Genomic DNA, 18,143 nt, shown 5'->3' with positions numbered 1-18,143 from the left:
GTATTATTTTGTAGTGTAGAATCTAAAAAACAACATAAAATACAGGGTGTTCCATAACATATTTTAAAGTTGGCCGCCATATTGGGAAAAAATTATGAAAACTTCCAGTCCACGTAGCTCCTGAACCATTAGAGATATTGAAAAAACTCTCAAAAGCAAAAATGTATTATTTTTTTGATTAGAATCTAAAAACAACATAAAATACAGGGTGTTCCATAAGAGATTTTAAAGTTGACCGCCATATTGGAAAATGGCGGCCATCTTCAAAAAATTTGAAAGTGTATCCCTGAGTGAAACTTAAAATTGAGCAAGTTCCAAATTTAAAGTGTGGTGCTAAGTCGTGTAATTAAAAAGTTAGCTATTGGATCACTTTAAAAAACTCACCCTGTATATATACATATATATATATATATATATATATATATATATATATATATATATATATGTATATGTATATATATATATATATTTATATATACATATATATATATATATATATATATATATATATATATATATATAGGTCAAAAAGGTTTTGTGTGCATTCTTTTTTTGTTACATTCCAGGTTACTTTCATACATTGCTGTATATTTCAAAAACTACATAAATTTAGGACTTTTTGGCTTGCATATTTTAAACTCCAAGAAGAAAAAAATCCAAACCATGGTTCCATCCTATTTACTCAAAAGAAGAAGGGAACAATTATTATTTTCTTTATAACCCATTCCAACTACAATGGAACATGGATAGTTAATTCAAACTTTAGTTGGGACTTTATTGATTTCATGATAACTTACCAATACCTTCATCCATTGTATTCCTCAAGGATCTTATTAAAACACAAATACAATAAATAGGAACTAAATTCAAAATTAACAGTAGTAATAAAACAGGTAAACACTGATTATAGCTTGAAATAGAAACTAAAGTGGATTATATTAAACCATATCAAAAAGTTAAAACAAAATTAAAAAGTTAACAATGAGTGTGTTAAATGCTCACACCCCATAATTTATATTAGGCATAATTACTTTGTTATAATATTGTTTATAAATATGATCCAGAAAACAACAAGTGTCTGAAAAGCAACCAACTAAACGATTGACATCAATCTGTAACAACCTTGAGCTTGAGAATGGCTCCCTGGTCATCCTGTCGCAGTCGATCATAGCTCCCCACAGTTTGTGAAAGTTCTGCCAATCTTGCCTCCAAGTTAGCCACTCTTTCCTCATGCATCGCTGCCAACTTGCGAGCTCTCTCCTCGGCATCTGAAGCTCTTTCTTGCTCCTGGAAAAGTAATTTGAAGATTACAAAACTGTAACTGACTGAGCGTTGGTGAAGCTTTTCATTCAGGGGTCTAGCAAAATATCTCCTCTGTCTGTCTGTCTTCATGATATCACAAAACAAATTGAGCTATAGAATTGGAATTTTGTACATTTTGCTATCACAAAGATGAGTGTCACCATTCCTCTTCTATCTCTCTACCTGTTTTCCACCAAATATATAGGGGACTAACTGAACTACAAACTTCAAATTTTGCATGTAACTTCATTTCTCCTCATTAGTTATGTTGCCTCAGTATACAACATTGAGTTTGATTATGGCTAAGCCTGTATGGGGTTTGGCTAAGCATTAGCGTAGCCTAACTGTCTGCAGAATATATTTCATTTCTACATAGACAATATTGTGTACAATAATGATGCACGTCTCTCTACAGTATGTAACTGAGCGGCATACTTCTTTAATCATACTTAGAGAGATTTTGTCACATTGACCTTGGAGCCAAAATGTGTGCACCAACTGTTTAATCAACAAACAAGTCAAATCACACAAACCAAACAACAATAATAAGACAAGTTTCCTTTTAGCTGGTATTACATGTACAACATAAGTTAACACAGTATGCATATTTATTTCATAACTAACCCTCAGTACCTGGTTTACTCTGTGTTTATAAATAAAAACTTTATAAATAATAATGAACATCATTACAATACTTTTATAATTTATTGTAGGGATTGAACTTCCTGGACATTTTATAATCAACCCTATAAGTATCTTTGTAGCTTAGATAACTCTTGAGATACTTAAAATTGATTTTAAACCAGTCAAAATTATACAATAACAATTAAGAAAATAGATTATAGTGTAATATAAAATAAATAAAACTACCCAATATTAAAACATAGTGCACAAATACTCTTAAACTTTATCAATTGTTACTGAGGTTAGAAGTAATTGGATCAACTTTTGTACATCTCACGATAAATTGAGAAAATTACATTTTATCAGTTTGGAAGCCAATTTATGTGATAGTCTATATTTGGAAATATGCTTATGAGCTGCAAGAAGTAAGTTGAACAAGATAACTGGAGGATCTACATTTTAATGTAGAATACCAGATTATGTATCATCTGTGGAACAAGGCATGTTGATGTTTACACTCACAATTTTTTTATTTAATCAACAACATTGAACTAGTAATTTCTGGTTGTGCGCATAATGTTGACATGCTATATTTAAAAGTTGATGGACAATGGGCTGAAAAATTTTATAATAACAGAATGATACAGAGAATTATCAATCTTTAGTTCATAATTTTTTGGCAGACTATTAGTTTAGAGTTTTGGATTGCATAGACAGCCAAAAAACATAAAACTATTGATTTCCTACATGTTTTAGCAAAGACTCAGATGTATAAAGTAAGTGACAGTTATGTTGTAGAAAGAAGCATTAGTGGATGGAAATAACCACCTTGAGCAAGGCCACGCTATGCTGCTGTTTCATGGCCACCATTTCCTCCTGTAGTGTAGACAGCAGAGGTGTGGCCGACTCCTTCTCTCGCTTGAGCTTGCGTCTCAGAGACTCTACAGTGTTGCTCAGTTCCCGCTCTCGACGCTCTGCAGCACTACGGTACTGAGTCCACTCTCGCCTCACACTCTCTGCTCCTGTCTCAATGGCCTCCCGTGCCGTCCGTTCCTCTGATACTAGTTTCTGCAACTCCCTGCAACATCCAAGATGATGCTAACAATTATTTAGGAATATCAAATAGATAGACAATAGATAGAATTTATTCAGAAAAAATAAAATTAATTGAGCACATTAAACCTTGGTTAAAATACAATTTACGCTGTAAACATGCTATTACAGTTATCAATAAAAAAATAACTCAATAAAAGTTTTATATCACCTCTATCAATTGAAGTTTACCAATGTTCTATCCTATTAATTTTAATATTGGTCATTACATTTATTTCTTTACTCCATTAGATTCTTTTTATTGACTGGTGACCTAAAATTTCAACTCTTAACTTTTTAAGTTATTATTGACTTGAGTTCGTTTGCCAGTGTTGTGTTAAAAAATAACTGAAACACACAATTTTTAGAACTCAAATAATTTGTATCTATTCTTAACATTTTAAATTCTAAAGCAGAAGCTTACAAAAAGATACAATGAGTACATAAATAAAATGGTGCACTGAACATGCCGCAGTAAAACCATAAGAATATTTCAAGACATACCCTGAAGTCATTACATAAAACATTTCTGTTGTTAAGTTAGACTTTGGCATGTTCAGCACCATATTTCTTATCTACCAATTTTAGGCATGCTTAATAAGCTCATGTTTAATGATCAGATATCTCAAGAAGAAAGCAGACATCAATTCTTAAAATTTTTGTTTCAGTTATTTGGTAGTTAACAGCAATTAAAAATGTCCACATTCCTGCTAGTATTTTATTATCTCGCTTTAAATATTAATAGCCATAATTAGCAACTAATATCTCATAATTTTTTTTTACTACTAATTCTAGCTTGTAAAATGTGTTCTTATTATCTATCATCCGAGAAGTACAGGGACCATAACTTAGAATATCTATTATTTATTTATTCAGAGCACGCTGTACTGGCGGCCATTTTAATTTTAGCTCCACCAAAACAATTAAATTTCAAATAATTTTATGACCTTGCTTTCAGGAGAACTGTACAAGATGTCTCATTTTAATTAAATGGAATTACATTTGAACATTACATTTGATATTACAAAAAAACAAACCATCTGTTAAATATTTTTTAAATTTATTAAGGGAGTACAATTTTTATTGTCTGAATCAATCTCCCACACGAGGTGCAAATTGCCTTGACAACATTTTGTCAATTGTGGGCAGAATAGGGTTAACTCTTGTAATATTTTTCGTTTTCCCTTTTCTGATCATGATGGTGTAATGGCTGACCTTAATGTGCTAGATACTCAAGCTCTTTCTCCACCAAATGATAAAAATGGTTTTATTGGAAAAAACATGTACTTAAAAATTGTTTTGTCTAAACAAAGAAATATGCAACTTAATATCTAGTTTGAATGCTTATGACTGGGAACATTTAATTAATGAAATTAAGTTCACTGACGCTGAACAATCTTTTTGGTCCTTTTTTCAAATTCTTTTAAATAATATAAATTATTACTCAGTTATTAAGAAAAAATCATTTATAGCTAAAAGCAATTTTAAATATAAATGGTACACTAGTGAATTAAGGAATATGAAAGAAAAGTTGTTATGTTTTGACTCTTTAATCAGAAGTTCTAGGGAGCCTTCGAATGAACTTCTCAAACTTTTTAACCACCTAAAAAAAGAATATAAATTATCTATTAAAAACGCCAAACTTAATCACAACACTAATTATATTAAAACCAGCAACAATTAAAAATTAAAGCTGCATGGAAATAATTAAAAGCAAGAGTAAAAGTACACCCCATAGGCTTCAAACTGATATTACTTCAGAAGATTTTAGTAATTTTTTTATTGACTCAATAAAAAAAATTAAAGTGAAAACCGTACAGTTATTAATAGTAGTTTAAATTCATTAAAAGCTAATTGTATTAATTCATCATTTTTTATCATTTTAAATCAATCAAGCCATCTGACACAATTGATGCAGCTAAAAGACTAAACAATCAGATAGTAATGACATCTACAATATATCAATAATCTGTTAAAGAGATTGATTTATACTTTTGAGCCACTAACACTTTGCTTCAATAGTGTAAAATCCGGAGCAATGAAGGTGTCCAGAATTTGTACAGTCTTTAAAAAAAAGGTCCCTATAATGATCCAAGTAGCTACCGCCAATTTCGTCATCCCAGTCTTGTCTAAATTACTAGACACTGGTCTATGACCAAATAAGTGACTATTTAGAAGAAAATAAAATTTTAAGTATCACAATTTGGTTTCCGGAGGTTAAATCCACTATTGATGCCATTGTCAAGCTAATACGAAATTTGTCACAGTCTTTGAAAATAAGGCCTTAATGCTCAGGCCACTTTATGTAGCTAAGCGCCTTTGAATTGTGTAAAACACAGTACTCTTTTTAGCCAAATTACTAAGCATTACTGGAATTCATGGAAGTGCCCTTTGATTTTATAATAATCATACCTCATCAATAGAACACATAAAAGTATACATCACAAGTTTGGTTTCACAGGAAGTCAAAAATAGAGTACGGTGTCACTCATCTGTACTTGGACCTTACTTTTTATCATATAATAAAAATGATGTCAACATTGGCTGTTGAAAATAAGGCCTTTGCTCTACGCTGATGACACAACTTTATAGTGACCTGAATGAACTAAAGAATTGTGTAACCAACACCCACAATAAACAAGGCATCAATATGGTTTAAAGGAAACGTTTTTTAATGAATGAAACTAAAACTCAAAACAGTTTACTTTAAAATCAATTCCTGAAAATAGAATTTTGGTCAAGTAGTGTAATCAAAATTTAGAATTCATGTTGATAATAAATCGGTTTCATGGGATCACTTGGACCCTTACTTTTTATCATTATTATAGAATGATTTTTTTATTGAGAGTCTATCTTGCTGCATAAGTGACACAACTTATGTTCGGACTGCATATTTTTGGATACTTTCAGTAATTTTGAGATAAAGAAATACTTAACCATACTAGAGTAAACAAGGCATCAATATGGTTAAAAGAAAACGGTTAGAATTTAATGGTAAAGCTGAAACTTGATCAAAACATTTTGTTTACTTTAAAATCAATTCTGAAAATAGTTAATTTATATTTGTTTGACTTATCTGTAGTGTAATCAAAAATTTTAGGAATTCATGTTGATAATAATCTTTCATGGGACACAAACACATTGATTTTCACGAAACAAAAATACTACATTTTAATTTAGAATATTGTCGACTGAGCAAATCTTTGAATAGTCATGTTATAATTGGCTTGAAGGTGTATAACAAATTGAAACATTTGATAGAATAATACCCTCTTAAAATTTATAAAATAAACTTTATGAATGGATTAATACTGTATATAATATTGATGAGTTTTTTTCATTAACAAGAAAGACTGTTAATGATTGTTGATAAACTCATAATATAACTTGATCATTATCAAACTAGACAATGTCTATATTGTTTATATATATAATATTTATGTATTATACTTACAATAGTTAATTTATGCTATTAGTCTGTAGCTGAATTAGACTTTGTCAATGCATTTACATGCTTTAAAATAATAAGGAATTTATTATTAAACCTTAAAATAAATATGTATCCAAACGCATTTTGATTTTATCCAATATTTTACTAAAATATTCATAAACTTTTCAAGAAAAATTAAAACCCGCTAGATGTGTATTATATATTTAAAATAAGACATCTCCCATAAATTTGTGACAAATTAAAGAGTAAAACTGTATTAAGTTTAACATTGGAATAAAACTTAAGGTCATTTTACTAAAACCGGCTCTTTAATTTATTGATATGCAATTACTTACTTAAGTTATATTTTACAGTAATCTATAATTGATACTGACTACATTTGAAGTTTGATGTCATTTTGATCTAAATTTTAGTTACATCCGTTAAAACTAAAAAAATTCATTAATGATATATTACATTACATGTACTTGTATTACAACTAGATCATAAATAAGAAAGTGTTGATATTTAGGTTATTTGTACAGAATTGAGGTAAAGATGTTAAACTATTATTGACTGTGAATACAATGTGCAGTTGCGATGTTATAAAGATAAATTTACTTTGACAAATGGGTTATACCTTATCATAACTCCATGGTCATTGTGCTCTCTTTCTCTCTGGTGCCGCTCCACTATCAGCTTAGACTTGTAGTTTTCTAACTCATTTTGATGAGCTCTTGTTGCTTGTTCCAACTGTTTTTGGAGATCTTTGATGATTTTGTCTTTCTGATAATTAAAAAGAACATGTTAGTTAATGAATTTTGTACACACAGATGAAAAAGTGAAACCTGTGTTATTAATGTATGGTTGAATGTTAATAATAAAGAATGGTGCAAAATGTTCATAATAATAAAATTCATATTTTAATTCATCAATCAATGCGAAAGAAATAATAATTTTTTAGTGGTAGAGAGGACTCTAAAGCCCTAAATAAATTAATATTTTTTCATTTAATTTCATTATAACTACAAGTTGGAAAAAAATTTAAAACAACAATATAAAAATCCATCAAGTGTTTTATTTTAACTAACTAATCTGATTATTTTAAAGTAAGTATTACTTGACGCCATTTCAATACTTTGATGAATTTGAAAATAAACAATATTTGTATTTGTATTATGTAAACCAAAAAGGTTTTGAAAAGTAAAATATACCAAACAACTTTTCTAAATAATTCTTTTTTTATCTTTATAGACAGCTGACTATAAAGTCACCATGGATACAGTACAAGTGGTGGTCAAACATAGTGTGGTTTATATGCACTAATAATTACATATTTTGATGCAAACGAGCATTACAAAAGTATATTAATACAACTGTAATACTTTTCGTTACATAAAAACACGTAGAAGTTATTTTTAAGTGAAAACATGTTAGCGTGGGTGTGCCAAATGATTAAGTTTTGTAGGAACACTATTTATATTTTAAGCATATCGAACATTGTGTTCTTATAAATTTCTCTAGTTATGAGATTAGTATTTTGCATACACTAAACAAAAGTAAACTCTAATTGCAGACAGTCACCACTTATTCAGGGCCTTATTAAAATGCTATATTTGTCTTTAGATCTCAGAAAGTTTATATGTGAATTTTATTTATATTTTTATTCTATATTACATATTATAGCTAAACAAAATTTAAAAATTAGTGTACTAGTGTATAACAAAAAATAATTAAAACATCATTTTATGAAGAATGAGGGTAAAATCTTTGTTTGCTAATTACAAATAAAAATTAATGCAACATATATTTTTTAGTCTACAAAATGTTCCCAAAGGATTTATGGGAATATACAAAACCTAATTCAATATTTATTTTACAATAATCTTTTTTCCATACCCTTGCATTTTGAAGTAAAACTTGTTTCTGTAGCGTTACTATATTACATTTTATAACACTTTATAAAAATGTATGAAATTCAGTTAATTTTTCATATAGAATTATAACAAATTGAACAAATTATATACACTAAAAGTTGGTTCAAACACTATTTTCTATAATAAAGATATGGTATTATTGAAAAACAAATTGAAAAAGTTATATAGCATACACCTAAAATTGATTAAAATATAGTAATTCATAAAAAACAAAAAAACATTTTTACCAAAACACTTTTTAATCTTTGTTCTATTAACAATAAGATATAATGTCAGATTCTTCACTTTATTGCTGAAAATACAAAATAAAATCAATGATAAAATCTATTGATGAACAATTTGATAGTTTTTATCACAAACAATTGCAAATTTGCAGAATGTGGTCAGATACTTAATAGACATGACTTTAAAGAGTGACCATTGTAATCAAAGGATTCATTACATACATAGGTTGAGATTATTTATATTGTACTGTGGGAATTAATTATGCTTAAAGACTTATTTATGGCATACCATATTTTTCGTTTACTATTATTTTTAATATAGAAAGAAACTGTTAATAATAGTTTTTCTATCTTATTAAACTAATTATCAAACTATCTTATTACCTGGAATAAAACGTAAAAAACATGAACACACAAAAATTTGGATTAAAAAAATTAAAAATTATTCTTGGCAAAAATTAAACAAGAAGCTGCATAAAAATATTAAACAAACCTATCTTTGACAGTCTTGTACACACCTCTTCTTTCTCAGTCCTGGCTTGTTTCCGGTCAGCTTGAAAGCTAGCTTCCATTTTGGATTTCTCCTCTGAAAGTGTGGCAATTGAGTTCATTAGCGTGTTCAACTGAGCTTTCATCTGTTCCATCGAGTTGTCTTCAGCTTCCTTGGGAATAGCTTCAACTTCCTCCTACAGTGTTTAACTTTTATAGTACACAAATCAAATAACATACAAAACTTTGTAACTTTTCAGATTTTAACAAAATAATTATTCTTAATTTTATTTACATAATAGTTTTTGACAACATTAAACTGTAACACTTCAGTGATAGATTCTTGTACAGCGAACTGTTGTAACACTAAATGTTCAACGAGGAAAAAGTTAGTATGGCACAAATGTCCACCAATAAATTAGTAAGATTAATATTTTTTTTCTGGGTCCTTTTCTCAATACTGGTATTAAGATCCATGGGTTAAGAGTCAATCACATTTGGAAATACCTCACTTAAAAAAAAAATAGTAATGGTCAGATAAACTGAAATTCTCTTTTCTCTTTGCTTTGTATTTGTAATATTAACACATTTGTAAGCAAAATAAGTACTGCAGACTAGCAATTAATTACCTGTGAAAATAAAAAGAATTATTTCTTAAAATTCAATTTCAATTAAGAGACACAAATGGTGTGAAGAAAAACAGAAAAATCATTACTGTTTAAAAAACAGTGATTTGGTTTTGCATTTTACAAACAAATATAAAATTTCAAATTTTATGAAACATTACTTTTCACTTTTTGTTCATGCTGAAGTAACAAAAAAGTATAGGATATAAAACATTACATTTTGAAGGTAAATGTGTCAATTATAAAAAGCAACTTCAATACTGGAGCATCGTATTACTCCAATTGTAGAAATTGGTCTGGGTGCGTTGTATGCCTCAAAACAACATTCAGGATGGAGTGTGGACTGGAGAGTGTGCTCATCTTACACAACACAACTATATGGTTTTTTGTTACATCATAACTAAATTGATCTAAAGAAGTGCACCTGGGAAAACGTGCCACGGTCTTCCAAGCGGAAGTCATGGTAATAGAATCATGCACCAGAAGACTCATAGAAATGAGAACAAAAGGAGCAAAATACTTGATACTATCTGATAACCAGGCTGCACTAAAGGCACTTGATACCTATTCGTTAGACTCGAAAGCAATCTGGGAATACAAGAATACTCTGGCGGAGCTAGCTACGAATAACAGAGTAACACTCGGTTGGGTGCCGGGCCATGAGGGCATCATGGAAATGAAAAAGCAGATATCCTCACCAAAAAGGTGGGGCCTGATCCAAAAAAGGTCCTTTTTAGGACTAAGCACGGGGACAAACCGTCTTTTTCCCTCAGGATAAAAAAAACTAAATTGATATGCCAAATAACTGATTAATATAAGGTGCACAATTGTTTCTCCCAGCAGTTTAAATCTTTCAACATTTTGGCAAGTCTGGTACATGAGGGAATACATAGACTATTTTCGGTTTTCTTTAATAGTCATTACAAAACCGAATTATTGTAACTCATATCGATGTAAAGCTCAAGTATTTAGCTACCAAAATAAATAAGCATATGGTTTCCAAAAAAATATTAACATCAATAATCTGATGTAATGAGTAATGTAATACGAAGTGTGAGCTAATGTTTACGTGTTTTGTCGAGTCAGCAAAATGAAAATCAAAACTTTTTATTTCTCTATTTTGTTGAACTGTTTGACCAAACGCAAGACTACTGCAACAAAGAGCTTCCTCAATTGATTAAGAAAACATGCAGAAACAAACAATGTAGAGTGGATTGTTAATAAGATATCACCTCATAATTTTTTTACTTATAATGTACGAAATTCTGTGTTCTATGCAAAAACACTTATAAGGAAAAGTGTCTGGACTTAGAGGCTACGGAGGAAAAATCTGACACCAATACTTAGAAGTAGAGAGAAAAGAGCTATGAATGAAGTCAAATTTGGTATTGTTCCACTCTCAGAAAATAAAATAACTCCAACAGTTAGTGACAGGTGTAATAAAAAACTTGAAAACAAGAAAGTTCACAATTTTAAGCCACAATTCCTGGCTGTCAAGCACACGGTAATATCAAACGGCCTACGAATCACTATTAGAGGAACAAAAGTTATCCTGATCATGTAATCTACCGACAAACCTTATGTTATAGCATTCCTGTACTGATTAAACAAAATTTAGTGTTAAATAATTAGTGTCTACTTACAAGTGTTGCTGGAGTTGCCAAGGCATGACGTAAATCCAACTTATGAAACCCTTTCATACTCTAGCTGTGTAAATAGCTCTAGTAACTAATCTACTTAGCTATTCAAAAATCCAACAGATCACTCCCATAGTCAAATTTTGTACATCTTCAAATACAGATGAAAAATTTGCATTAATAAAACCTTCGTATAGTAATATGAGGTTTCCACTCTACCCTAAGACTGTGTTTTTCACATTGTGATGAACATTATATTTCGTTATATTACATAAAAATAATTATAGTTTTGGTGAATTCTATTATAAATTCGATTCTCGAGTTTTGAAACATTTTGTTTCTATGGGTTGGCAACACTATTTGCCCACTAAAATGGCCATGTCCAAAATAACCATTGTAACAAATTTACAATAATTATATTTTATATAGAATATTTTATAACAAAATTGTGGAGAAAGAATATTGTTCTTATCTATTACTATTTTTGTTTGATAGATATTTAACTAAATATGTACAGATTCACTTCTAGCTGACTGAAGATACTGTGGCCGGCTCTTCAGCCCTTCCCCATTGGGTTAATTTTGTTATTATTTATTGACTTAAATTATCATTACATAAACGTTATGGTGTAAAATAAAATAATTTACAGTATGTTTTATCTGATAGTCTTTTATTCATGATTAACAAGTTAATAATCCCAAAATACCTTCACATTAGTTGGTATTTCATCGTCAGTAGAATCAATTGGAATCTCTTGGCTGGATGTCTTGCTCATGACCCTCACACTTATGTCCAAGGCTTCTTTTTCTTTAAGAAGTCGCTTGTGAGCTGCAACAACATCTGTAAACACAAAAATAAAACAATTAAATCACTGTAACACTTAATAGAACAGTATACATAAATAGATATATGCATCTTGTGCATTACAGTATTTTTCTATTTAAGATATATTTACAAAATTATCTTGTAAATGTTCCTTGGAGCCATACAGAAGTGCTAAATAATATAGGCCTATATTAAAAAACTAAATCTTAAACTTACTGAGCAAAGACTTACCTTGAAATCTGGTTCTGTAACGATTAAGATCTTCTTCTTGTTTAGTAATAATGGCCAGTAATTCTTTTCTGCTCGCCTTGTCCATTTTGAAGAGTTATAATATTTGACTTCGCTGGAAAGAAAATGAGGCTATTTGTATAAACACAATCTTAGAAAATTCAACAGAGATGTGTAATGGTATCTAGGTTATTAATTTATGGTCTGAATTAAACACCCATGTTCCTCCATTTGAATATAAATTGTGTGAAAATAAATAAATAGAATAAAGTGCTGTTTGCAGTATACATCTCTACTAAACAAACTCTTTAATATAATGTACATCTTGACCTTTGATTACGTTTAATATTTCTTTCGAACTCCTTGTGAAACCATTCTCCATTGGATATGAAGAGTCACTACATACCCTAAAAATATTTCTTATGTACAGCCTACATTCACAAAATTTAACTTTCCCAACTTGAGCCAAGAAAAGAATATTAAGCTTTCTACATTGTAACTTTTTAAAACTGTATACCAGTGCAATTTTTAAAGCGTGAACCTTTGGAGGTTGGCAAATTAATAGAGCCCTTTAATTTACTTAATTAATTAAGTACTTCTCCACCTATGCTCTCCTTTAAGATCTTATTTTAACTCCTTGGAGGCCATCCTGATATGACAGAAAACTGATAGTTATTTCAAAAAGCAGAGTTTTAGGTGTAGTAATGATGTACCAAGTGTTATTTTATTTGTTTTGCTGTAATCATTCAGAAAATATTAGGCCCCTGTATATGTTTTATTCCAAAAAGTTGGGTTATCTTATTAATTGGTTTATATAATAATTATAAATCGTTAAAATTTACTGAATAATAATGTTAAGACATGTGTTTTAGCATAACGCCTTCTTCAGTAGGCTATACAATTCATAACATATTAAAAAAAAACAAATAACTATGGACTTTAGAATATCACTTATACTGCAGCCTATTCAAACAATGATAAATTTAAATTAGGCTATATACAGTAAATATATCAGGTATTATTAATTTTCTTAGCAAAAAAACTTTATGAACACTTCATAATAGACTGTGGAGATAAAAGTAGCCTATAGTATAGCTTATAGGAAATGGTAATTCTGTATGATAAGAAGTGGTTTGGCACATGAACAATGAACATCATATTGCTGCTTGCATGTCAATTTATCTTTTTGTTTTCAGTCACATTCGGATTTCTTTTACTTTCATACAAGTAATGTTATCCAGCAAGGATCTACTTTATTACATTAAAGTTGTGAGGAACTTGTACTTTGGAAAACAATAGGAATTTAAATCTGTTTATTTTGAATATGATGTCTTAACGTAATTAAGTTAAATAACTAATTTTACTTCTTTTGATGTTGTTATAATAGTTGTTGATAGAATCAGAGGTTAGACTTTACTAAGTGGCCTACACTCTTATTTGGTTCTTTTTATCAAATGGTTTGATTGTTTTTATCTGAATGACTCCTACTTACTAGTTACAGCCATGTAAACCATAAACAGCAAAAAGTAACTAATTTGTTGAGAATTTGAAAACAACGATGAATGAGGAAATTACGTAATAAATTTCCAGATATACATGTGGGTTTAGCTGGTGCCTTCATAAAAGCGGTTGCTCACTGTTGTTTTATTGTAAAGTATTTTTAATTTTTAGGTCTAGGCCATGGTTGGATTTGTTATTTTGAAAGGTTTTTGTTAAATTTATGTTATTAAAAATTATAACGTATTATAATTCTTGTTTCATACGATTAATATGTAATATTGAATTTGGATAATATATCGAATTGTTTGATAATAACAATCAAATAGGGAATGTAGGTCGCTTATTTTAAGTCTCCCTGAACCAGATACAAATAATAAGTTCAATACCGATTATTTGAATATAATATGGGTAGATTATTGTAATCTACCCTATAATATTTACAGTTCTTGTAAATGATATACTTATCGATAGTTTTATTTCAATATCATATATTCAACTCTTACAATGAAAAGATACAGAAATCCTGCCAATAACAACTAATTGACTTTCTGAGATAGCTTTATCATAATTAGCTTGGCTTAAAAGTTTTAAAACTTATATTACAAATCTACATTGTGGTTAACATTAATTTGCCATTATATGAAATAAGAGGAGACAAATTTTAATCTTAAAATGAATATACTTACAACTAACTTAGATCTTTCAGGAAGAAGCATATAAATTCTGCATGACAACACATATCTACAAAATTAACAGAGAATATGCTACAGTGTAAACTGAAAAATCAAGGTTTGGTCACATTGTGTCAAAAATCCTTCATAAGTACCACATTTTAATATGACAAGTGTAAAAGTGTATGTAAAAAAAATAATTTAAGTTCTATACTCGTTTATTTGTGGAAAATATAATTAACACAATCACTGTTAAAGGAAATCTTAATTTAATAATATAGCCATTCCCCTGTTGTTGACATAATATTGCTCGACAGAGTGACAGTGACAGACTAACGTCTCCAGTCCAAAAAAAAACAGCCAACGAGACAGACTAACGGCAAGTTGTAATCTATAAACAGTCACAATACTGACATGGTTGCCATAATCGATACATTAGATCTGGTGAAATTTATGCTATTCATATACAGGGTGTTCTGAAAAAAGGTGCCCATCAAGTCGTGCGGTGATTCCTCAACATCAAAATAAAGTAAAAAAAGGTCTAATTAACATCAGGTCCGAAAATGCTTAGTTTACAACAAGTTTAGTAACAGGGTGACAAAGATATTCGTCTGAATTGTCAACAGTTCCCCAGTGCTGCAACGAAGCCGCTACGGGTATTTGTTGGCTGTTAATTAAGATGTACAATTTAGCTACTTTAATGTAAAAATGAACTGAAAAATTTGAATAAAACCGTTTCCAGAACCTGTAGCTACAGTAATTATTTTAAGATATGGTTGACGAAATAAACCGCGAAACTTGGTCCCGAAAAACAAGTTACAGTTAGGTTTTAAAGCAGATTTACTAGTTACAAATGTACAATAAACACAAAATATTTTTTTCACGAGGTACTTGTAGAAAATTTAATTTCGAAGAGAAAGATTGATAAAATAAATCTATAAAATAGACAACGCAAACTTTAAAAAATAATCCTTAATTAACATACAAAAGCGCATGAAAAAATAGACAAAATCTTGTTAAGCTCTCTACAAAGAAATATTGAAATAAAAAACAGCTGTTTTATTAAAATATTTTTTTGATATTGAGAAACAAAAAGAATTTCTATTTAAAACATATGTTTAACAATGTAACCATTGTTTATAATAATTTAAATAACATTACAAGCAAGCTATATTTTCATTGCTCATTAAGTGCGTGTGTTTGATCTGTACTTTAATGACAAGTTGATGTGCGAGTGCCGTTGGAAGTTAAATTTTGATAGCAATAATATCTTATTCATCATGGCAGGTTAATATGAATATCATGTACACAAATATGAAATGGCAGACATTGCATTAAATGTACGGTCCTTGGGACATTGCAACAGTCGTCAGCTAGACGTCTCATCAGGAACATATTCCTCATAGACAGTTACCGACTCATAAAATGTTTTACCTTCCATTCATAGAAGGCTAAGCGAGTACGGAACCTTTAAATCTGGAAAAGTTGGTAGATCAGGACGGCCCACGTACAACGTGTAACAGCTGAATTGGAGGAGGGCTGTTGGACGAAATAGAGAATCATTTCCTGGAAGAAGTAACTAGAGAACTAGCCTTGGATTTTCAGTGTTAGTAATTCAATTGTCTGGAAGATTTTACACGAGCAGCAGTTGCATTCTTATCACTATCATGGTCCAGGCTCTTTTTGCCTGGGGTGGGGGGGGGGGGGGAGGGGGGGGGGGGGGGGGGGGGGGAGGGGGGGGGGGGGGGGGGGGGGGGGGGGGGGGGGGGGGGGGGGGGGGGGGGGGGGGGGGGGGGGGGGGGGGGGGGGGGGGGGGGGGGGGGGGGGGGGGGGGGGGGGGGGGGGGGGGGGGGGGGGGGGGGGGGGGGGGGGGGGGGGGGGGGGGGGGGGGGGGGGGGGGGGGGGGTGGGGGGGGGGGGGGGGGGGGGGGGGGGGGGGGGGGGGGGGGGGGGGGGGGGGGTGGGGGGGGGGGGGGGGGGGGGGGGGGGGGGGGGGGGGGGGGGGGGGGGGGGGGGGGGGGGGGGGGGGGGGGGGGGGGGGGGGGGGGGGGGGGGGGGGGGGGGGGGGGGGGGGGGGGGGGGGGGGGGGGGGGGGGGGGGGGGGGGGGGGGGGGGGGGGGGGGGGGGGGGGGGGGGGGGGGGGGGGGGGGGGGGGGGGGGGGGGGGGGGGGGGGGGGGGGGGGGGGGGGGGGGGGGGGGGGGGGGGGGGGGGGGGGGGAATATAGGGGGGGGGGGGGGGGGGGGGGGGGGGGGGGGTGGGGGGGGGGGGGGGGGGGGGGGGGGGGGGGGGGGGGGGGGGGGGGGGGGGGGGGGGGGGGGGGGGGGGGGGGGGGGGGGGGGGGGGGGGGGGGGGGGGGGGGGGGGGGGGGGGGGGGGGGGGGGGGGGGGGGGGGGGGGGGGGGGGGGGGGGGGGGGGGGGGGGGGGGGGGGGGGGGGGGGGGGGGGGGGGGGGGGGGGGGGGGGGGGGGGGGGGGGGGGGGGGGGGGGGGGGGGGGGGGGGGGGGGGGGGGGGGGGGGGGGGGGGGGGGGGGGGGGGGGGGGGGGGGGGGGGGGGGGGGGGGGGGGGGGGGGGGGGGGGGGGGGGGGGGGGTTGGGGGTGGTGGTAGGAATAGGGGGGATGAGTGGAATTGGGATGTGAATTGGGGATGTTTGAATATTGGTTGTGTTTTTTATGGTTAGGTAGGTGGTGATTTTTGTTTATTGTTTGAGTTTTGATTTTATAACCACAATACTCACATATGGGCAATTGAAAATCCACGTGCTATTCAGAAGAACCGTCACCAATATCAGTTTTTCTATTAACGTATTGGGCTGCTATTCTGGGTGATAAAAATTTTTATTAGTTTTTATACCTGATACCCGGGCCCCCTTTCCCAATGGTGAAAATTATTTACATTCTTGACGAACTAAATCTGAATGAGTTTCTCGAAGATGTGCCACTATACAACACCAACAACATGTGGTTCATGCAGGAATGGAGCTCCAGCTCATTACACATTTCAAGTAATAGAATTTTTAATGAAGCATATCCAAAACAGATGGGATTGTCGAGAGCCCCAGTAGCATGGCCTGCAAGGTCACCTGACCTCAATCCTCTAGACTTTTTCTTATGGGGAAATTTCAAGACGCTTGGTCTACGACTCGCCTGTGGTTACCAAAGAAGAGTTGGCGATAAGGTTGTTAACGGATTCAAAGGATACGTGAGGACACCTGGGATCTTCGTGAAAGATTCGGCCAGTCTATGAGAACGGCTGATGCTTGTATTATGAATGAGGGGAAACATTTTTAACATCTACTGAGACGTGGTTATTTTTTAGGACATAAAAGAAAAGAAACAAAGTGTAACTTTTTTTGTTGAATGATAATTCAGATAACTTTTTATGTATGATAATGTATGATTGTTAAAATATTTTACTTGAGTAAAAAATAATAGTAACCTCATTAATTTGTTCTAATAAAACAGCATGTTTTAATTTCAATATTACATTTGTAGAGAGCTAAACAGATTTTTGTCTATTTTTCATGCGTTATGTATGTAATTAGGATTATTATTTAAAGT

General features: G+C 33.5%; 1 protein-coding gene across 1 annotated transcript in view; it reads right to left on the bottom strand.

Moving 5' to 3' along the window:
- The window catches only part of LOC124360152 (GRIP and coiled-coil domain-containing protein 1), a 28,381-nt gene extending 13,461 nt beyond the window's left edge, over nucleotides 1–14,920 (bottom strand). Inside the window, exons 1-7 of the mRNA XM_046813511.1 lie at nucleotides 14,601–14,920; nucleotides 12,418–12,529; nucleotides 12,068–12,201; nucleotides 9,128–9,295; nucleotides 7,089–7,234; nucleotides 2,755–3,004; nucleotides 1,123–1,287 (exon numbers count right to left, since the gene is read on the bottom strand). Coding sequence (XP_046669467.1) covers nucleotides 1,123–1,287; nucleotides 2,755–3,004; nucleotides 7,089–7,234; nucleotides 9,128–9,295; nucleotides 12,068–12,201; nucleotides 12,418–12,502 — 948 coding nt within the window. The 5' untranslated portion in view covers nucleotides 12,503–12,529; nucleotides 14,601–14,920. The remainder of the gene's footprint in view (nucleotides 1–1,122; nucleotides 1,288–2,754; nucleotides 3,005–7,088; nucleotides 7,235–9,127; nucleotides 9,296–12,067; nucleotides 12,202–12,417; nucleotides 12,530–14,600) is intronic.
- Between the last annotated feature and the right edge of the window lie 3,223 nt (nucleotides 14,921–18,143).

Source organism: Homalodisca vitripennis, chromosome 4, assembly GCF_021130785.1.
Source record: "Homalodisca vitripennis isolate AUS2020 chromosome 4, UT_GWSS_2.1, whole genome shotgun sequence".
Classification (NCBI taxonomy): Eukaryota; Metazoa; Arthropoda; class Insecta; order Hemiptera; family Cicadellidae; genus Homalodisca; species Homalodisca vitripennis.
Note: the sequence above shows the minus strand (reverse complement) of the source record. Positions and strands in the feature narration are given on the sequence as shown.